Here is a 22,594-nt window from a genome sequence, read left to right on the forward strand (position 1 = left end):
TTAAAAATCGTTAGATCTCCGCTGACGTCACAAATTCTAAGGGAGCATACCAATGCACTAGCCCCTTAGAATCCGAAAACTGCAAGTTTGAAATTCCATATCTCCGAATTAAAGCATTTGTCGATGTTGTGAGTGCCCAAACCGGTATTTGCAGGCCATGGCCACCAATTTGGCTATCTCAACTCAAAACTAATGTTAAGGTGGGAGTGTCCCTTTAACTGGTTTGATTAACCTTACGTACCTAATTATATCCCTCAGCTCAGTCGCTGATCTCAGATTCACTCAGTCGTCAGAGGTCATTTTTAGCCATCAGAGGCAAAGACCGGATCCCAGAGGTCATCTATAACCACCAAAGATCAACATCGCCCTCAGAGGTCATTCGTAGCCGTGAGAGGTAAACACCGGCCGCCAGAGGTCATGCTTAAATTTATCTAGCAGAGGTCAGCGCTAGCTGTAAAAGGTCAGCCCTGGCCATCGGAGGTCAGCGCCGGCTCTCAGAGGTCAGACCTGTCTGTATAGAGGTCACTGCTGTCCCCCAGAGGTCAGCCGCAGCCGCTGAGGTCACTGCTGTCCCCCAGAGGTCAGCCGCAGCCGCTGAGGTCACTGCTGTCCCCTAGAGGTCAGCCGCAGCCGCTAAGGTCACCGTCGAGCGGAGGCGTTCAAGGTCACGCCACAGTGGCCCACTCCTCCGCTGTGGCCGGTCCCCTGTCGGCGGCTGGGGCGCCGGCGGCCTTTTATGGTGACTGGATGCGGCCGGTCCGTCGTCTCCACCCAGCACTGCCCTCCGGGCGCTCCCAGCCGGGCCCCGGCTGACTGCGGGGCTGACTCACAACGCCCGCGGTCACCGGTGGTGCATGTGACGTCACTGATGGTGCACGTGACGTCAGCGGTGCTTGGTGACGTAGCGCCGGAGTTTGCGTTGGTTATCGGTGGAGAACCGGAGTGTGATTTCTTTACCATCGTATACTGGTACTGGCTGACTAAAACAGACGTCTTCATAGCAAGTGTGGATGTTTGATTTATCTATCTGATGGCCAGTGGGGTGGGTGAAATGAATAGGCATGTAGGCATGAATAGGCAACCCAACAGCGGAAGATTCGGGGCTCACCACGGATGGTTCAGCCGGTCATGTGCCAATCGCACCGACTACCTATGTATATTGATATGTGAGTCCGAGGCCGAGGGCCATCAACACCTATACGCAGTAAAAGTGAAAATATGACAAAAGCGTTTGTTGCGATTTGTACAATTTTGTAATAGCGTTTCAGGTAAAACCTTTTTCCCTCTCTCTTCTCTCTCTCTCTCTCTCTCTCTCTCTCTCTCTCTCTCTGTCTCTCTCTCTCTCTCTCTCTCTCTCTCTCTCTCTCTCTCTCTCTCTCTCTCTCTCTCTCTCTCCAATCCCGTCAATCAATTGAATTGAATCAAGCCGTATGCATTTGATACAGTCCCGATCGGCCGTCCGCCCGCCCGACGACGGCTCCGGGCTCGACCCCAGCGCCGCCACCGCCGCCGCCCAACGCCGCGCCGGCCGGCCTCCGGCCTCCTCCAGCTCCAGTCGCCACAGCAGCTCGGCGAGGAGCCGGGTGTGCAGTGGCGTGTCTGTGACTGTCGCGCTCCGTCCGGTCGCACTGGAGACACAGGACTCCTGCATCGGTAGGTGCAGAGTTCAGGGAGCTGTGAGGTTTGAGAGAGCACTCGGTGAACATTTCGAGGTGTCCCGCTGATAGCGCCGGAAATCAAGATCGTCGACGAGCCGTCGAGAGGTTTCACGTTTGACGTTTTTTACGTAGATTGATTCATCGTATCAGGTAAGTGTCGAATGCTTCTCTTTGAAGTGTCACATGTTATCACTCGAGCCCTGATGTCATATCACTGATGTCATATCCGCCGAAAAACACGGAATCGCCGTGTAATCGCCCAATGTTTGCTCACCACATTCTTCCACTAATGAGTTGTCATTCGCGCCTTCCTGATCCTAACAACCAACATGCCAGCCCAATTAAGTCATTAACATCGCCTCTTCAAACAACGGGCCGATAAGCGCTGTTATACCCTCGGGACGGACGACACGACGGGCTCTGTATATGTCGTCAGCTGACCGGGATACGACCATCCAGCGTTGTGCCGGGTCAATAACGACCGGTGGCTCGGCGGTCAGCGTGCTCGGTCGCCTAGGTTTCCAGTTTACGCCGACACTGGCCAGGCCGTGGCGACAGTGGGCGACACGGGCGAGATCGACCACGGCGACAGGGGCGAGATCGACCACACCAAACTTCGCGGTTTGACGAGCGGCCGTTTGTGGGCGCGACGCGGCTCTGTAGAAGCGTTGTTTGTTGCCCGTGTTGTTGAATCGAAGCCCGTGACGGTTCTACTGCTGGGGACACCGGCAGTGCAGGTTATGAGGCCAACAGGTATGTCCTGCAAATAGCGATGCACTGTAGGACGTACCCACGTGCGCTCCTGATGGCTCCAATCAGAGTTCTGGCCTTAGCGCTCACTCCCGTGCTTACCTCCCAGCGATGCATGTCATCCATTTGGCCATTTGAGGCCTGCCCTCGGCGCCGCCTGCCCGGTGCCGGGCGACGGCTCCTGTCCTTACGTCCTCAAACACGAGGCAGTGCCGAGGGCAGACGGTAAGGGGCAAGGAAAGGAATGTGAGACGAGGTTAGGTGGCATGATGGGGATGGGGGCGGGTCGCCTCACCGCACAGCGTCGTCTCCTCTCGCCCCCACGCGGCGACTGACTGTCTGTGCGGCGGCGCGGTCAGCCCTCCTCCCCTGTTTGTCACCTAGGGTGTTATCACTGCCGGCGGCCCGGCCGTGTGTACCTACTTTACTGCCCCGTTCTCCTCTCCCGTCCCCTCCCCGCCCCAGCCTCCAACCCACGATGGCCGCTGCGCCGGTCTCCCGTCCGTTTCCCGCTGGCCAGAACCTCAGTTATCTTTGTGCGATAACTAACCGATAAGATGATGAGATAAGATCGCATATCGCAATGTGCGAGTAGCTAGTCAGATGTCGTTGGAAATGGTAGAAGGAAACGTACATCTTGGAACCTATCTCGTCTCTTCCACCTTAGTCGTTTCACATTTCTAAATTCATCATCCATTACGGGCGTTGCGTACCTGCCGTACGCTATTTAACGATCCCTGATTGCACCAGGTATGGTGCCAGCCTACATATGCGCGTTTCACAATGCTGGAAACGGGCCCCTGTACTCCGAACTCCCGTGAGGAAAGTTCACGCTCCAAATGTCGCGACCCGCGGCCACGACTACTTACGGTGACGAGCGACAGACAGTCTGGGACGCGCTCCATCGGACACTGTTTGCCTTTCCCATCGGCTGTCCGCTGTGTGTGTCTGTGCTTTATCCAGTGCGGTGCGACAAACGTAAAAGGACTGTTTTTAATGACCATCAATGTGGCTTACTGCCTCCTGGCGACTATTTTATATCGCTGATCGCAGTCCTACTGTTAAAACGATAAAAAAAGTTGAACAATGATGGCGTACTTTGCTCGGTGAAGTGTCCAAGTCCATCTATCATAGTGAAGCGTGCCTAAGTATTTATTCGGCAGTCTTTTAAGGTGGACCGTCTAACCTACTGTATGCGACTTGCAACTTAGCTTATGCTTTGTGCCGTATCCGAGTCCGTCTGAAGTCGCTCGAAGCGGAAACGAAGGAAACCGAAAATGTGTAGATAAGTCCGAACAATAAGTCCGATAAGCACCTATGTCCGTCCAACTTCAGACAGCTCACACGCAGCGCGGACTCGGACTCGGTTCAGCCGGTACACCTAGGATCGACTCGAACCTTGCACATACCTACCATAGATGCACACTCGCGAGGTTATAAGGCTAATAGATGGATTTTGGATGTTTTGACAAAATCGCCAGTAAATATTAAAAACGGCGACATTAACCTTAACTGCTTTACTTTTTGTTCGTACGCATGTAGTACCTACGTAGGTATACGTAACCGCAGGTGGTTTGAAATAGACAAACACTATTCACTAGTAGAATTTTGTTAAACGGATATATTGAAATGGTGTAGTGAATAGTTGGAATGTTTCATATCAGTAGTACCCAAGGCTCGTAGTACCTATCCTTAAAAACGTTGGAAGATGCTATATGCAATTTGGTAGCTGTAAGCCGTAAGGTGTTTGTGCTAACGCGAATGTGTGTTCAACTGTATCAGAGCACGTCGCTTTTCATCAAGCAGGTCTCTCAAAGGAAAGGATGTAAAATGTAAATCACCTCTCAAGAGTAAACAGGCCACAGGGTCTTAATAATAGTGCAAACGTGCCAAGCGCCACTTTCGTTCGACATTCGTTATCAAAACGTCTGACGCACTCAGCCGTCTCAACTAGTGATGTCAATTATAGAAAATATGAATACCAATTCCAAACTTTTTTCCTTCACTATTATAAATTAACGAGTTAGAATCGACTCATAAACACAACCCCTTTATCTTGGTGTTATGTTCTCCAAATTTTTTTTATAGGCGTCGATAAAAAGGTGATACAAAACATTTCCGGTACATATCCACACACACGCACACACAAACCCATACACACATGCCCGCTCGGACACGGTCAGGAGGCGTTCAAGCGCCAATCCTCCGTGCGGCAGTTACAGTCCCCCACCCTCCATCCTGACTATCTGGCTGCAGAGCTCCTTGTGGAGGTAAAAGAAGGTATAACCGTCCCGTTGGTGACCTTCATTCAGGACGTACGCCTCGTCCACGCAGCTGACTCGCTGGTCGTCGTAATGGAACCACATGTCCCGTCCTACACTGTACACGTCAGACACATAGTGTCCCGAGTGCGCGGTGCCGCCGTAGTGGCTGATGACGCCCACCAGCCGATACGTAGAGTCGCCGACCAGGTCGACGGGACGGAGCGACTGATCTTCCTGGACGCAAAACTCTGAAAGGTGCACCTGTTCCACGGCGCCGGCCGGCTCTCTCTCCTGTGACCTCCTGATAACATGGAGCTCGCGACCCTTGTCCTCACGGGTCCGCCCCGGCTTCGAGTATGAGTTGGCGGCGTCCAACACCTGCAGCTAGGGTGGCGGCAATGGCGGCGACTCAGCAGCAGCAGTCGCCGATGGCGAAGGACGAGCCGGCGCCGTGGCTCCGGCCGACACTGGAGAGCCTGCAGTGGTGGGCGCTGTTGGGGCGGCGGTGGCGGCCGGTGGGCCTGAGGGAACCTCCGACTCCCTAGTACACAGGGAAGGATTTGTGCAGTTCCACTCGGGAGGCCGGGTGACGTCGTCCGCGACAAACTCGTTCAGCGAGAGGAACTTGGGGATGCTCACTTTGGTCCGGATCTTCTTCGCCTCATCCCCCAGAAAGACACACCGGTTCAGTTGGAGGATCAGTGTCCTGGGAAGCTGACTTATCTTGGTGGTGACGTAACACTCATCGTGGCAGCAGTGCTGACAGAGCAGGTGGCGCCGGTCGGGTCGCATGCTCAGCCGCAGCGCGTCCTGCAGCGTGGGCGCCTCGGTGCCCTGGTGGTGCGGTACGCTCACAAACCAGCTGATGTTCTCTTGGCGCTTCAGAACTGTCTCATGACACTTTGTGCACCTGTAACTCTCGAGGGTCTGGTAATGGAAGTTGTCGCGGACCGGGTTGTCTGTCGATCGTCGAGCGTCGACTTCGTCTTTCATTGTGTCCAGCAGGCGCAACAGGAACTCGTTGGCGTCCTGCATCTCGGTGCCTCGAAACGCCGGATCGATGTCGGCGAAAACATCGCGCAGGTCATTCAGGTGGCTGAAGACTAATTTGCTGAGCGCCTTCTGGCGAAGATCCATCAGTTTGGCAACGCCACACAGCGTGCGGCACTGGCCGCTTTCGACCGGGCCCGAGATCAGGGACACCATCTCACTCTGGAACGGTTGGAGACCCAGCAGGGATTGCAGGGTGGCGTTTTGATAGCAGGTGTTCCCATAGTTGGGCAGGCCGATGTAGAGTGGGTCCTTGCTGTTCTTGTCCGAGTCGAGCGGCGGGATGACTGGATTCAGCTGTAGGTCGTGACTGGTCGTCTGTGCCTTGCTCTCTGACCCTGCTTGTCTCCTCTTCTTGCGCGCCTCAAGCTGGCACTGGCTGCGCTGTCGGACATCCTTGGCCACCTCCAAACGCTGAGGTGGGCGGGAAGGAAGCGAAGTGCTTGTCAGCAGGATGGAAGCTGCGTTGCCTCTGATGATGGCGATCGAACACCGCTGGAGAAGCCACTCCGTCTCCCGTCTCTCTCCCGTGACCGCGGACACCTGAGCTCCGATTTCTCGGAGAAGACTCTTTGTTGATGGGCCGCAGGAGCCACTTGTCTCAAAAGCGATTGGCTGAAAACGGAAGCGCCGACAGAGTTCTGGGTATTTTCTACGTTTTTCTTCTTCCGCTTCAGCGGCAGCTGCCCCTGCTTGGACCACCGCCGAGGCGAGGCGGGACTCAGCGTACGTGTTGACGCACGTAACATCCCAGACAAGGCACTGTCCCTGTGTGAAAGGGAAGATGGTCATTCCATCTGGGCGTTTGCTGTCACCTCGATTGATGCCGAGCGGTTCTAAGAGGGCGGGCACGCCGGCCGACTGCAGAGCTCTCCTGATGACCTCCAGAGGTCGATAAAATGCTTGGAGTTGCTCCAACGAACATCTTAGTCCCATCACTGTCTCCAACTTAGCCCTCGCCTGGTGGGAGGGGGGATGCAGCCTCCCTAAGTTTTTTTCGCGAATAGCGTAAAAGGTGGTGTCGCGTAGCGCCGCAAAATTTGGCACAACGTCTGGGAATGAGCCTCTTGCGATATATCCTGAAAATTTCAGGTGCCAGTCATTTCAGGACCTGGACTATGACTATGACAAGTACGACCAGTGTTGGTACTCACACCTTTCCTTTGAATTAGACGGATAAACAGGCGCCATGCCTATAAATTCGCCCAAGCAAATGATATGCTAGATGAACAATGCATGCACAACTGTCTAATCACTGCCAATTGCCGCGTCGGCACACCGGCATCTCCTCACCTTCTCCCCACACGGCCTTGACTCCCCAACTCACACCATCACACTACTGCATACGGTGACCGGTCACACGGTGGATCTGAATGCCTACGTTTTCATGCCAAAGTCTGAAACAACTAACGATTATCATCAGCGTAGAAATGCTGAAATTTAGCATTTTAAAGCTTTTAACTTAAAACTTTATAAGTGTGTTTTAACGCACTTGTCCTTATTGATTGAGAAAAGAGCGCACTTTTGATCGTATTACCTTATACGAAGTAACGCAATCGAAGTGTGATTCCGGTCCACTGTGCGTTTTCAGGCGCGCTCGATAAAACACCCAGGCCTGGAGAAAGTTGGAAGGGCGATTTTCTGATCCTCCTTACCACAAAATGACCCTAAGCGAAAAAATGCCCGCGGGGCGCTGCCAACGCGTGCCAGCGGCCCTGCTAGTAAGGGCGAAAATCAATGCATGTGTATGCGGAGCACACCCTTAGCGCTACGATGGCTCCTTGGAGACACCTGGAGAAACCTCTGCCGGCAGAAGGGTCAGGTCCCTCGCAGACGGCGCGGCACGGCGGGAGCTTAGCGGGTGGCCTAGCCGGAAAGAGGATAAAAATAGCCGACTGGCCCGACCCAGCGAGGGGTGACCGAAGGGTGACCAGGAGTCAGTGGCGGATCTAGGATTTGAGTTTAGGGGGGGCAAACATTGCGCCGCCAGGCAAGTCGGCGAGAATTTCAAACGTCCAGTCTTAGGAACAAAAAAAAAAAACGAGCTACCCCTATTTTTCTCCTCGGATTTCGGGACTTTTTTTTTTTTACATTTTTGTCAGTACGGCCAAGCCAGGGCAGCGCAAAAAAAATTGCAGCCACCCTGACTCCGGGAGATAGTTAGCCCGCGCCCCGCTGGGCTATTCAGCCATACGCGCCCTGCTGGGGGGGGGGGGGGGCAGATTCTGCCCCCCTGTCTAACTTCCGAACCGATGGTCGTAGAAAGACGGGGAAAACGGCAATCGAAAGCTCTCAACAAGGCGGATCTTAAGAGCCAAAATTTTTTTGCTTAAGTAGGTCAGAGGTCAGGTCAAGGTCAGGTCAAGGGTACAAAATACAAGTTTCTACAGTATCGGCCTTGCACCGTAGTTGCCGAAGAATGGACTGAGACTGATTGCCCAAAACGTGTTCTTAGACTACCAAGACAATATTCATTGCACACAATGTCATTCAAAGGTCAAGGTCAAGGTCAGGTCAGGTCAGGTCAGGTCACCAAAAACAAAATATAGAAAAGGGCATGTGCGACACATGTTTTATGGGTCATTTTACTCATGGAATTCAATAGGCACACTCAATAAGTGATATGGACCACCTCTGGATGAATTTCAGGTCGAGGTCAGGTCAAGGTCAGGTCAAGTGAGGTCAAATTTTGAAGTTGGTTGTTAAGGCCTAAAAAGGTGTCTATTCGATGCAGTTTTTCACGGCGAATCGAATGGTGCTATTTTTGTTTCCGTACGAGGTCCAGAACTTCCAAAAAAATCATTTTTCAAAATTTTTGTGTGTCGTGACGTCATAAAATTTTGAATAACTCCCACATTTTTGAACCGATTCTTCTAAAAATTGGTATGTAGGTGCACATAGACCACTTCTTTGACATATATTCCGGTTTTTTCGATAAACTCAAAATTTTTGATTTTATAAATATTTTCCCCAAAAAGTCAGTTTTTTGGAAAAATTTTGGCCAAAATCCAGAATTTTCAAAAAACCGAGATAGCCATTTGATAGACAAAGTAGAATCACGTATAACCTTTTTTGTTACGTCTTGATTCCTTTAAAAATGAAGATGTTAGCGGCGTTTGAAATTTTGCCGTTTTTGAGGCGAAAATGGCGAACATGACGTCACTAAAACGTCAATTTCTCAAAAATTTTCCGACGGATTTTGCTCAAATTTTCAGGGAACGTGTCAAATTGATGTATGATAAGGTACTGAAAGTTTGACGTCGCTGGCGTAACGCGTTTAGAAGTTATTGGCGAAAAACGGGAGGGGGGGCAGATTCTGCCCCCCCCCCAGCGGGGCGCGGGTTAGAGAATAGCTCACCGGCGCTATGGACGGTCCGTCCTCTACCTCCCGCATCACCTCGGCAAGACCTCGTCCGAAAGGTCCGCCCGCGCCGGTTCTCAAGGGCTTCTGTATCCGGAGACCGATAAGGGTAGCAGCAGCAGGTTCATGTGTAAATGCCCACGACCAAAGGCCACATCAGCGTCCCTGCGATACTATACGCACTACGCAGTCAGGGTTGCCACGTAGTTAAACGTATTAACAGTTGTTTCCGGTAATAGAAAATGAGATCAGTCGATTAAGAATCCCAACAAGAAATAGACGAAGAACAGCGCATTTGTTTTCGGTCCTGCATTTATTGATGCAATTACAATGAACATTCCTTAACTTTGGGACTAAACTTCGCGAGCTAGCAAAATTATACAATAAGTGTTACTTTCGAGAGGAGATAAACGATGCTTCTACAATCTACAGACTACATAGGACCACAGCGCAACAGCCAACGGAATCACACTGAACAGCGTTAAGTTCCCACAACATACTGAGCTTCTCCAACACCTCGCAAACCAAAAGCTCTGACTGAGCCTTTCTGTGTTTGTCCCCGTTAGATAACGGTATGGCTCATGAAAAAGCCGCGATTGGTAATCTTCTTTACGTTATTCCTCTCAGAAACCTATCTCGCACTTGTTCTCAAAGGCACGCAGTACACCGTTCTTTCTGGCCATCACTGAGTGACACAGCGCACCCCTTTTGGCACCCCCTTTGGAAATGGCTGTATCCGCCTCTGGACATAACTAATGTAGCCACAGTGGAAATGCTAGGTACTAATGGATATTTATACCCACCAATATTTTTTTCAGCTCCTACACCCATGCTATCTAGCAATAAAATATTATGCAAACACTTCTTATATACCCATGCAAACCCACCACTGCCCAACCGCTCACCAGTGTGGTGACCCCTGATCCCACTGGCGTCTGGTGGTCTGCTGTTGACGGTTTGTTTACTTGGTTCAAGGTTTCAATAAATCGTGTTATTATTATTTTTTGGTAGCAGTAGCAGTAGTAGCACTGCTGATGGATGATGGACTGACATTCATGGGGCGGAGGACTTTTTATCAGCTCACAACTTAATATCACGAATATGACAACCTTCTAGTCCTCCATTTATTTCACATTTTCTTTTCAAACACCATATTTTTAGTATTCAAGTTGTAGTTTTTTTAGGGGGGGCAAAAAGATATGTTTGCCCAGAGATTTTCCGTTTAGGGGGGGCAATTGCCCATTTTGCCCCAACGTAGATCCGCCACTGCCAGGAGTGAATGAGGGAACATACACGCGGTACCGAGCAGCCGATACCAGCACCGGACGATTAGAAAGTCATAAGTCAATGCTGTATTTTAGGCGTAAGGAAGCATCCATGTAGACGGGCGGACTGTCTCCAGCTCTTCCAAGTATTGCTAATATCTTGCTCCAACGAGCGTTGGCACGTTGGAAGTTTTATCGACCACTGATGACCTCATTCAACGCTGTGTGTCGGGGAAGTCTTCCAGCGCTGAAGCGGCATGTGAGCGTGTGATGACCCTTGCAGTCTGCCACCGCGCCGCACTTGCAGACATGGCTGCTGTTCACGTCGGCCCCGACTCGTAGGGCTATGGCGATACGGACGGTGTTGTTATCTAGAAGGGTGCCGAGACTCGCAGACGGTAATGCTCGCATCCATGCGCCGCTCTCAGGTGTCGCTGCGCTGAGGAGTCGAGCACGCTCAAACTGGTTGGCCGCAGCCAGCAGAGAATCTCTCTGCTTTTCTGCGAGGGGATAGTCCCACTTCTTCTGCTGGTGGCGAGCATCAGCGTCTGGAGTCATTTTGTCACCTGCCTTTGTCAGCCAGTCAGCCGTCGATTCATCCAGCTCCTTAGAAATAGCGGCAGTGAAGAGAGGAGGTAGAAGAGAAGACAGCAGTTGCTGACATCGGTGGAATGAAGCTATGAAGCTGGGCAGGGCGACGTCTGTAACTCGTCTGAGACCAAGCCCTCCAAGAGAGGTGGGTAGGACCGCCTGCTGCCAGCTAGTTTGGTCAAAGTAGACGTTGGTCAGATCCTGAACTGCTGACTTCAGGGTTACGTCCAGCTCGTTTAGTATATCCGGCTGAAGATATACTGGTGCGGCTCTGAGCAGGTACTGGAGTCTGGGTAGCCAGAGGCAGTGGCGAAGGAATTCCAAACCAAATACCAACATAAACCGTGAAGAAATACCGATACCGAACCAACTTCATAACATGAGGGAAATACCGACTTTTAACCAATTTCTCAGCCTCTTATACATAAGTGAGGGTTCATAATACCAACAAAATACCAAGTACATTAGGATTGAAATACCAAATACCAAGTTGGTATCGGTTTGGTATCGGTATACCAAAAAATTGGCATCCGATTGACATCTCTAGTCTCAACGCCCGCCTGACCGCGCGATTATGCTCGCCGGGCGAAATTTAAACGTAACGGTCGCTCCACTGCGGGGCAGCAGCGGCGGCGGCGGCTCACTGCACGGGCGACGCCGACGCGTGCGGCAAAGGTGACGCCGCCGTATTAGTCACGGATCACAGGCGGGGAGCATTCCGGTCTATGGGTAAGATACTTGCCTCTAGATTCGGCCATCCGGGTTCGATTCCCGGGCAATGCACGTGGCATTGCCGCTACCTGACCGCTTGGAACAGCGTGAGAGTTCCGGTTAGCACCTTGGTCCACTGGATGTGGTGCTTAACCCAAAACCAACCAACCAACCAACGGATCACAGGCGGTGCCCAGCTGGGTCGATACAGCGCAGCTGGTGCTCCCTCCCAGGTGTAGGCGATCGAGATGGTACGGCCCTCAGCGCCGGGCCTGGCGGAGCTGCGACTGGACGGTCGCCTGAGGCGACAGTCATAGACTCATAACAACACTCATATCAGTCGAGGAAGTACCGCGTTTTTCGCTAAACTGCAAGCTGGATGTCACTATGATTACTTTTCTTTTGAGTAATCACCCTCAGGAAACCTCGCTGTAACACATGTTTTGGGTTTACGTGACCGTCCGCACGGCGACCGTCCGGTGTGCCCATTGAGCTCTGCGGCCTTATTTGGCGTCGGTTTCTCTGTCCCATGACCACAACTCGCAATATAAACAGACTCGCCTGGCTGGTTGTGAGTCATCCCGTCAGATACGTGATGTAATTCCGCCACAGCGAGGCCTGACCGACTGCCGAAACGCGTCTTCTCTAAACTCGGCGCAAGGATAAACTCGAATTGTCTGCCTACGTAACGCATAAACTTCATACCAACATTCCAAAACCAAAGGTCACGTCTCGACTTTAGTCGATACCGACATTTGACAATCTCGGCCCGTCAATGCTGAGCCCATGTCTCAGCTCGTCTGACCCAAACACAATCCACCTCGGGTCCTCGGAGGCAACATTCCGTGCCGGCGCCGCGGCCCATCTGTCCGGTCGGCGGGGTCACGTGCCACGGTGGTCCACACCTCCGCCGAGCACATGACCGCCACCGGACGCGCCTGTGTGGGTCACGTGACTCCCACTGAGCGAGCGCCTCGGGTCACGTGGCCGGCCGGCGCGCCTCCGCTGCACTGCTGCAATGTTGCAGGCGGGCGCCGTTTGCAGCGGCTGCACTGACGGCGGTGAGTCACCTAGTGCGGCTTCCGCCCTAGATGGGCGCTGTCGGCGCTGTCGGATCACCCGAGAGGACGCGCGACGGGACGCCGACAGCCGAGGGTGAAGGCTAGTGGTGTCAATTTCAGAAAACGTATGTCCAAAGTCCATCCAATGTCCAATGCTTGCGTCGATTGTCCGTCCAAAAATGTCCAAGCCAGCCATTTGTCCAAAGATGTCCGACACCTACGCAATAGTTTACACTCAACACTGTTATTTAATTTGCTTTTCATGTACCGTTACATCTCAAAAGTGTTAATACTTAATTATATCGAAAGCTGAGCTTTCTAATAGCCAATCAATGTTAAACACGACTACTTTTTAAAAATGTTGAGGTGTAGCAAGCGATTGTCCAAAGTTGTCCAAAGCCTGCTGCCATTGTCCAACCGAATTCCGAATTGGACATTGGACAAAATCGGAATTCCGAAGATTCAAGTTCCGATTGACAGCACTAGTGAAGGCTGGAAGGGCGTGTCGACGAAGACGAAAAAACACAGCTGATTCCTATCGGTTGCGGTTGACAGAGACAAATAAAAAAGGAAGCCTCTCAGGTGACTGTCTGAGCCGGCCGAAACCTGCCGTCATCGACCTCGGCTGCGCGGCTGCTGGTCATTAGACTGTCCATATTCACAGGGCTCAGACTGACGGCGGTTCTCACGACTGTCAGCGTGGCACGAAACGGCGGGAGTCCGGCGAACGAACCGACGCGACTGGTCACTGGCTGGACGGGGAAGTTTGGGCAGTCGACTGAATGAAGAATGACGTGTCAGTTATTGGTCATGAAATGACAATGAATGAAATGAAGTGACAAAGCGAGCACCGATCGATTGAAGAGTGAGCTGTGAAGGTGGTGCGATATTTGCCTCGTCAATTTCATGAGCCCCTAGGTAAGCGTTGTCAGTTTTGTGGGAGGCCTTTGGTTGCTAGTGCATGGGGACTGTTGAAGTGTTGATACAGCGCTCCGGTTGTCAAGCCATTCAATGGTGTTGGTGCGTTGGGAACGGCCGCCAGTATACGATCGCCAGACCGCCGATTGCAAAACCTATGGCTGGAAGATACATAAGTCCAACATCCATCGGTTATTCTGTCAAAGCGTTTACTAGCACAATACGAACAGCACGGAGGCTGTTGATGCGGGCGCACGCCTGTTCGCTACCTACCCCGTATCCCACAGCGACGTGAAACACAGACCGTCGCCCCTGCCTAACGGTTCTTTATCAGCACCCGGACCCTACCCTACCCCGCTGCACTGCATTCACTCTGTGCCGCATTCTCCGCACGTCTGCATGGACCGCAATAATCTCCATTCTCCACACGCCCCGGGTCAAACCATCGCCGGCACTGCAGCCGACTTTCTGGGCCACGGGGCCAGTGGACTCTGCCCGCGGCCTCACACCGTCAGCGGAATGTTATCACACCTTTCTACACTCCCCCTGACGAGAACCAGTCCATCCGCCCTCCCCCTTCACCCGCACGCAGGGAACGCCTTTGAATCACCGTCTCCACTCACCGGTGTCCCCTGCTCGGTCTTTGTTGTTATTCGGCGGTGGCTGGCGGCCGGCCCGCTCCGTCCGTGAGGCTGAGGTCACGCCTGATGACGTCACAGGTCCTTCCGGTTGGCCCACGTCGCCCCCGGGGAACCCCGACCTCGACAAGCGAGCTGTCTGTCTGCGTGTGTGCTGTCAGAGGTGAACGCGGAAAGCTACCCGATTGTGAGGCATTGCCAAGGCCTGCTCTTTATTCTACGAGGTCACTCTCTCTCTCTCTCTCTCTCTCTCTCTCTCTCTCTTTCTCTCTCTCTCTCTCTCTCTCTCTCTCTCTCTCTCTCTCTCTCTTTCTCTCTCTTCCTATTCCTCCCTCCCACCTGAAGAACTGAAGAAACTTTCGTTCCTAAAACTAGTCAATCATGATCACTGATCGCTCTTCCGGCACCTTCTCGGCTCGTCTTCCGGACACTTCACCTTCTCCCGACCGTCACTGTCTCTGGCGGAACATGCACAGTCAGTTTCGTTCCGGGACGGCGGAACAAACAGCTCGGTGACACAGCAGCACGACTGAGTTCGACTGTGGTATTGGTATAGGTTACAATCGGCTTCCGAGGCCAGTTGGGCTTGTGATCAATCGAAATCAAGGCGGAAGGTAAAAGAGTTGGAAACTTGGGAGTAGGCACTAGACCTTGTGAAATGCTTGCGTGGTAGGCTGTTGGTCACGGATGAAAGAGCTAAGCTGAGACCAGAGCTAAGCCTGAATCGGGAGATGAACACGTCATGTGCGCTAGTCGCGTCGACAGTGCCATTTCGATTTTGTGCGAGACGTGGCTACGGCATCAGAACTGAAAAGTTACCCGTTAGTTCACGAAGGAGCATGGTACCGAGCCGTCGCCTCACCGCGACTGCAGCGGGCGGCGCCACAGTGCATGTCTCCTGCTGACCCCTGGACTGGACTGGCTGATAGTGGTGTATGATAGTGGCGGCAGTGGCGGCACAACGGTTCAGCGACCGTTCCGCGAGCCGCGGACCCGCGCCGGTCAGCGCCGTACCGCTGCGCTGCGCCGGGCGGGCTGGTAATGTCCGCTACCGGTACAGGACTGCCGCCGCACTATGAATTGTATTGATTCCATGACGGTTTTTCGTCCAGCAGATTTTCGTCGGACAATTTTTCGTCCGCAGATTTTCGTCCGACTTTTTTTCGTCTCGCATTTTTTCGTCTGTACATTTTTTCGTCTGTGCATTTTTTCGTCTGTACATTTTTTCGTCCGGACATTTTTTCGTTCGTATATTTTTTCGTCTGTGCGTTTTTTCGTCCGGACATTTTTTCGTCTACAATTTTAGCGTAACCCTTAACCTAACCTAACCTAACCTAAACTAACCTTTAACCTAACCTAACCTAACCTAACCTAACCTAACCTAAACTTACCTAACCTTACCTACTGATGTTTGCCTACCAGGGGATAAGGAAAAAGTTACTTGCATGAATAGATTGCAAGCAATGGTAAGTCAAATATTTTTAGGTTAAGTGGTTATGCATCAGGCTTCAGGCCTTCGGCCTGAAGCCAGATACACAACCACTTAACCTAAAAATATTTGACTTACCATTGCCTGTAATCTCTCCTAAGGCAATGCCTTCGGCACTGCAATGCTTCGCCCCGAGTATTATTATGACGTCATTTGCCTCCACAGTTGAATAGCATTGTAGTATGTTTTCACTCAACCTTGGGTGAACAGACGTAAAATTTATTGAACGAAAATATGTCCGGACGAAAATATGTACAGACGAAAAAATATACGAACGAAAAAATGTCCGGACGAAAAAATGTAGACGAAAAAATGAACAGACGAAAAAATGTACAGACGAAAAAATGCGAGACGAATAAAAGTCGGACGAAAATCTGCGGACAAAAAACTGTCCGACGAAAAAATGTCAGACGAAATTTTGTCCGGACACGATTGTATTCGTGTCCGGTGGTAGTAATGTTAGCGGACATTACTACCACCGCAGCGCTGGCTAGTAATGTCCGCTAACAGGACTGCCGCCGTATGCAATCTTCCACTGCAGCGCTGACTAGCAATGTTCGCTACCGAAGTGCGGCCGTCTGCATTCTTCCACCGCAGCGTTGGCTAGTCAGGTTCGCTACCGTCACCCACATACACTTTTCCATCATCGTGAACAGCCAGTGCCACCAGCGCCCAGAGCACACCGGACCGCCACTGACCGCCGCCGCCGCCGCCGGTCGCTGCCGTCTACTATGCGGCCACCGCCGTGGGCCTGGGGCTGCCAACGCCGCTGCTGTGCACCGTCGCGTGGGCCGCCGCCGGGGGTGGTGCAGACAATAATTGTCGGTCGGCTCGAGGGGCTCGAGCGCCGTCCGCCGGCGGAGCGGCGTCGGCCGACCGACCCTGGGACCGGCCGGCCGACTGTGACGGTTACAGCGCTGTGCCCGTGCCCACAGAGCACCCGTCTACGCTGTTTCCATGACGCACCCGTCGCATAGCCACGGTGCACCCAGACAACCACAAGACACCCATGGCACACCCACCACGCACCATTCCGCACCTATTGAACACCCATTGTGACATAGCCTGTATAGTATACATTCACTGTATACATTCACTGTATAGCTGCCATGCACCATGCCCAATGCCCATGTCATACACAATCTTCATTCGTCCTGCGCCCGTTATGCGCACATGACTGCATGTCAACCTGCACCCAGACCACAGCGGTAGTAACTGCCAACGTCTCCCGGTATGTCGTCAGTCGTTACCAACATAGTTACAGACCGTCGCTTAGAAACGCCCTAGATTGCATTCCACCACGCAACGACGTTCTAAATTGGACGTTTTCTCCGCGCTGTCACACTTTTACAGCCGCAGCGGATTGCACTGTCGTTCTTCCATGCAGTTGACGAAGTGTCTCACACATTCCCTATTCAGCCGAATCTAACCCTGAGCATATAAGAACAATTTAACCTACGCAATCTGTTCACCAGGGCGATTCTAACCCACGCTCTGATCATCAGGCTATATTGAGCTCACGCACTGTCTGTTTGTCCTCGCAGGTCGCCATGGCTGCGGTCACCCAGCCGCGGGCCAGCGGCATCCCCCAGCCGGTCTCCAAGGCACGCGGCACCAGCCGGCTGGCGGCCATGCAGGTCAGTGGCACGGTCCGCAGGTGCGGCGTGATGAGGGGAGGTGTGGAGGTGTGACGTCATAAGGGGTACTGACGGGTTAGCCGGGCGTGACGGATGACGTCACAGAGGGGCATTGGAGGGAGGAGGAGGGAGGGACGGAGAAAGGGAGATAGAGATAGAGATAGAGAGAGAGAGAGAGAGAGAGAGAGAGAGAGAGAGAGAGAGAGAGAGAGAGAGAGAGAGAGAGAGAGAGAGAGAGACATGGAGCGGGAGTTGGGAGAGTGAGAATGACGCACAAATGACTCAGAACCGAGAAGGTGCAATAGGCTGAGACGTTGCAGTGTCACATGTTCACTGCCACGCTAAATGGCGAAAGAAGGGACGTTGGCAGCGTCGTATCCTGTTCGATAATTGGAATCATAAATGTTTGCCACCCAAAGAATAAGAATAGATCTCACCTTTCACCACTTTCTTCGCCAATATGGGTAGATGAGTACTGAGTAGGTACTAGGTACGTACAAAGATGATCAAATGGATAACACTGTGGCAAGGTCGTAATTAGCGTGGGAAACGAGATACAGATTTCATTTTACCCGTTACGCAAATGTAGCGACACAGACCGTTTTATGTTCAACTAGTCTCATCTCGGACTTCACGGACCACAGACTAACAAGGCCCACCATCGTGACCCCGACCTTGCGGCCTCAAGCGTGTTCCAGTGACAAAAAGCTGCGATGCATCACCATTCTCTGACTAATTAGGTACTACGCCAGCTTAGCGCGCCGTTCATTGAGGGACGACAGTTAGCCTGCTCTCCCCCTAACATAATGGTCAAGGCCGCCATCAAATATTAACGCCATCGGACCAATCAGCATGGCGTGACATTTGACTTCGGGAATCGCAACCTTGGCCCAAGACAGATTCTCTCTGACCAGGCACACCCGTTCGCCTATTCAGCAGGTATTTGCATTCGCGCAGGCACGACTCTCCCGAGCGAGTCACAACGACGCACTGGCGCCATTACGTACCCTTCGCTCGCAGGCATTGGTCGTTGGGGAGCATTTCACTGGACAGACGGGACGACTGGGGGGGGGGGGAGAGGGGGGGGGGGCAGGTGGTGTAAACCAGCGTGTCGGACGGCCATAACGTCCGCGGGACGGTGCCAGGCAGCGTGAGGGGCCATCCGGCCGGACTCAACTGAGCAGCATCGACCGGACGGGCTGGCTGGGGGCAGCTCGAGGGCGCTGCCGTGGCGTAATTACCGGTCACGCTATGTCGAACAGACGGAGTGGAGGGGACGTGGACCCACCTCAGTCAACATCCACCCCCGCGCCACGTCCTACCTCCTACATCATTCGTCCTACCTGTGTGGGGCGGTTTCTGCCGAGGTCGGGACTGAGCGGAACAGCCTACAGTGCATTCCACATTACCCGCTGACACGGTCTCTCGGAACGGATCCTGTGTAACCTAGTCTGCTCCTTGACCCACTCACTCTCTACAGTCTACATACTCGGAACTCCTGCGGCGGTACTCTCGTCAACATGATCGCATCCAATCACCCTGCGGCTCGGCACGTGTGAAAATGTTGAAAAACACGTTTGCGTAACGGGGAGCGTGCCTTCGTGATTAACACAGGCTCGACTGGGATTGAAGCAAGGGGCAGTGGCTAAAAACAGCCCTGAAAAACGAATGCCGTGATAGACGTGGCTGATCGAAGCCGAGGATTGTTTGTTTGTTTTGTTGGGTTAGGCCCTTTCGGTCTGGCAAGACCATTTCAGAGCCGGGAGGATGATAGGATAAAGGGGGAGACATTGGTCTGGGCAGGCACCCTAGTGAGTCGCCGGGGCTGAGCCCGTCCAGAGGACAGGCCACCCAGCCACAAGGCACTCACTGCACCCGGCTACGGGGTGCGCTCCCTCAGGAGCAGCGGTGCCGCTCCAAGGGAGCAGTCCGCATGAGATAAAGTTGCCTGTCCAGCCCGGAGGGGGGTTGCGGCGTGGAGGAGAAGGATTTCTGTATCCTGAGGATAGAAGCACGGAACGGTGGCCGAGGATTAGAGCTTTTGCTTACCACTTTACATGAAAAGACAGGTCCGACCGAAGTTTTGCGTTGAACCTGAAATAAGTGCGGCGTAGTTCCTTGAAGTTAGGACGAAATCACCCCGATCCCCCTGACGTGAGGTGACCAATTTCAGCCTCTGTTGGCTCAGCGTATTTGCCGAGGTGTCGTGTTTGGCCATCCGATTGTGTGCGCCTGCCTGCCAACATCGGAAAACAAATCATAGTTCCGAGAGCCTTTTATATGGAACACGCAACTGCCTTGTATCAAAAGGAAGGCTTCCTAATGCCTGTCATTAGGACTGACAAATCGATCCCACTTGAGTAGTTGATGAAACAAACTGCGTTACCTCAGCAACCAACCTCTGACCACTGACCAGCACCACTGTCCACTGGTGACGCCAATTCAGCCTAAATCAGCTATGCCATCGCCATTATTTTGTGATTTTTTATTAACACAGCGCCTCTGGTTTCAGTCTCAGTTCCAGCAGCGCTCCGCTGCTGAGCGACAGCAGAGACTGGCCGAGCTGGCTCCGGTGCGCGCCGCGCCGGCCGAGCCCGCCCGCCCCGCCGCGGTGACCGAGAGAACTACAGCTGAGCCTGCCCCCCGCGCGGCGGCGCCACCGTCGCGGCAGCCGGTCGCCGCCAGGGGTCGGGTCACCAACGGCAGCACTGCGGCCACCGTGTCTACCGGAGGCCGGGCTGCTCCGATGGGCTCGGCCGCCTCATCGACGGCCGGTAGCGGCGGAAAGGTGCGCGCCATGTTCCAGTCCCGGCGCGCAGGAACTGCCGCATCCGCTGGCTCCGCGCACCAGACGTCTCCCATTGGCTGGGACAAGAGCTACCCGCTGGAGCCGATCAAGAAATCGGCACCTGCTCGCTCCTCGGCACCTCCTCCCGCAGCGGTAAGTGAACCCGTCGACGAAGCAGATGCGCCGCTCCACCGTACACTGAGTGACGACAACCTGACTGCGGTCGAGTCCAAACCGAGGGCAGGCAGTATCCGCAGTTCGCTGACGATGCCCGAGCTCACAATGCCGGAGATTCATGTAGTGCGAGAGAAGCCTACTCCTCAGCAGCGCCAGGCGGAGAGGCTGCGAATTAACGCCGAGCTGCGCAGGAGGGACCACGAGCTTCTGGAGCGCATCCGGGACCGGTCGCAGAAGCAGTGCGGTCCGCTGTCTCGCAGACCGATGCGCGTGAGTCACACACGTCGGCACACATCAGTGAGATTTTGTAGTTTCCAGCACAGTCTCGAGCCGTTCAGGCCAGCACGGTTGTTTTATTTCTAGTTTTTATTCTTTATATGCGCACCTGTCGTTGCATGAGCAAGGCACCAGGACTTTGTCGTTGAACGTTGAACAATGACATCTGGAATGTAGGTACCTATCTGAGCTGGGAGATCGGTTCAATGAAAAGACGCGAACATAGGCACGATGCCATTTGTAGCTTCACTTCCAGAAACACCCAAGAAAACGGTAAACGATATTCCAGAAATAATCATGCTTTTGGCTGCACGAAAGAGTCGAATAGGGCCAAATAAAATGAAAGCCTATGAGTAGGGTGACAGTTATTTTCTGATTTTTTTAAAAAGCAAAAAGGCAGTTCATTTTATGGCTCCATATAGCATAAAAACATCACATGCAAAGTTTCATCCGGATCGGATTATATTTAGCCGTGCCTCCTCGAACTTGAATGTGTACGCTTTTAGCCATTGGGCCAGCAGTGTAGACCTTTCTGGTATGTAAACCGTAAGCAGTGTTTCTCAGCTATTCAGAACGATGCATCATAAAACAAAAGACTGTGGTACACGAAAACTAGTGATGTATTGTAAAACGATAAAAAACTGAGATAAGACTCAATGCGTCTTATGGCAGTTAGCAAACTTGGACCTCCTGAGTCCTGACGAGTCTGAGCATCTGCGTCGAATGCTATCGCTCATTACTGCAGATTCCGGGTGACGGTGCCATTATTAACGTTCGGAAACTTTCCATGGTGTGCCTCCACCGCCTGCAGGTTGTACTGCCTCTGGTCCTCATCCTTGGTGAGGGTCAAATTGTACGCCTCCATCAGAGCGACGCCACGCTCGGCGAAGTCGTTCACCACCGTGATGCCGTTGACCTTCCCCGCTGCGGCGACATAGCGGGGGTCGTCACGCCACTCGGCAGGGTCGGGCTCGAGGAAGCCGTCGTCAATTCCAAGAGTGACGAAGAACGTCCGCGACGATGTGGTCACGAAGTTTGCGAGGGTCTTCTGCGTCAGGTTTGCGCTGAGATCAACGACGGCCCGCTTGGTAAAAGTCCTAAGAGCCCTCGTTCGAGGCGAGGGCCTCAACAATGGCCCACTTTCCATGCAGTGGTAGGCTCTCGTCAAAGAACGCCAACGGGACGAGGCCGTCACTCAGACACCACAAGTGACGGGCGAAGCCGCTGAGGAGCGTCTTGGCGAGGGACTTGTCCTCGTACCTGGCCAACGTCTTCAGAAGGGAGAGGTCGTTTTTAGGGGCCGATGTTGGGCTTGGTGCGGTGTACCACGCGGGAATGTAGACCGACACGGCAAACTTGACGAATCAACGACCAAGAACGACCTCTCTCTTCTGACGAAACTCCCCCCCCCCTAAGAACGACCTCTCCCTTCTGAAGACGTTGGCCTGGTACAAGGACAAGTCCCTCGCAAAGACACTCCTCAGCGGCTTCGCCCGACGTCACTTGTGGTATCTGAGTGAGTGCCTAGTCCCGTTGGCGTTCTTTGACGAGAGCCTACCTACCACTGCATGGAAAGCGGGCCATGGTTGAGGCCCTCGCCTCGAACGAAGGCTCGGAGGACCAAGCGGGCCGTCGTTGATCTCAGCGCAGACCTGACGCAGAACACCCGCGCAGACTTCGTGACCACATCGTCGCGGACGTTCTTCGTCACTCTTGGAATTGACGACGGCTTCCTCGAGACCGACCCTGCTGAGTGGCATGACGACCCCCGCTATGTCGCCGCAGCGGGGAAGGCCAACGGCATCACGGTGGTGAACGACTTCGCCAAGCGTGGCGTCGCTCTGAAGGAGGCGTACAATTTGACCCTCACCAAGGATGAGGACCAGAGGCAGTACATCCTGCAGGTGTTGGAGGCACCCCGTGGAAGGTTTCCAAACGTTAGCAAAGGCACCGTCACCCG

The 22,594-nt window shown here is 53.2% G+C and overlaps 2 protein-coding genes across 2 annotated transcripts; one reads left to right on the forward strand and one right to left on the reverse strand.

Annotated features, from left to right (window-relative positions):
• The first annotated feature begins 1,581 nt into the window (after positions 1 to 1,581).
• Positions 1,582 to 20,786, forward strand: LOC122380664. The gene is made up of 3 exons (XM_043364028.1): positions 1,582 to 1,808; positions 17,301 to 17,393; positions 19,906 to 20,786. Exons 2-3 carry the CDS (start codon positions 17,307 to 17,309, stop codon positions 20,719 to 20,721), a joined length of 903 nt encoding a protein of 300 aa, XP_043219963.1. The 5' UTR covers positions 1,582 to 1,808; positions 17,301 to 17,306; the 3' UTR covers positions 20,722 to 20,786.
• On the reverse strand, positions 4,625 to 17,308 carry LOC122380668 (ubiquitin carboxyl-terminal hydrolase 37-like). The gene is made up of 3 exons (XM_043364034.1): positions 17,282 to 17,308; positions 5,312 to 6,136; positions 4,625 to 5,056 (listed from the first exon to the last, which is right to left on the reverse strand). Exons 1-3 carry the CDS (start codon positions 17,306 to 17,308, stop codon positions 4,625 to 4,627), a joined length of 1,284 nt encoding a protein of 427 aa, XP_043219969.1.
• Positions 20,787 to 22,594: the final 1,808 nt, after the last annotated feature.

Source organism: Amphibalanus amphitrite, unplaced genomic scaffold, assembly GCF_019059575.1.
Source record: "Amphibalanus amphitrite isolate SeventyFive unplaced genomic scaffold, NRLGWU_Aamphi_draft 000104F_arrow, whole genome shotgun sequence".
NCBI classification, from domain to species: domain Eukaryota; kingdom Metazoa; phylum Arthropoda; class Thecostraca; order Balanomorpha; family Balanidae; genus Amphibalanus; species Amphibalanus amphitrite.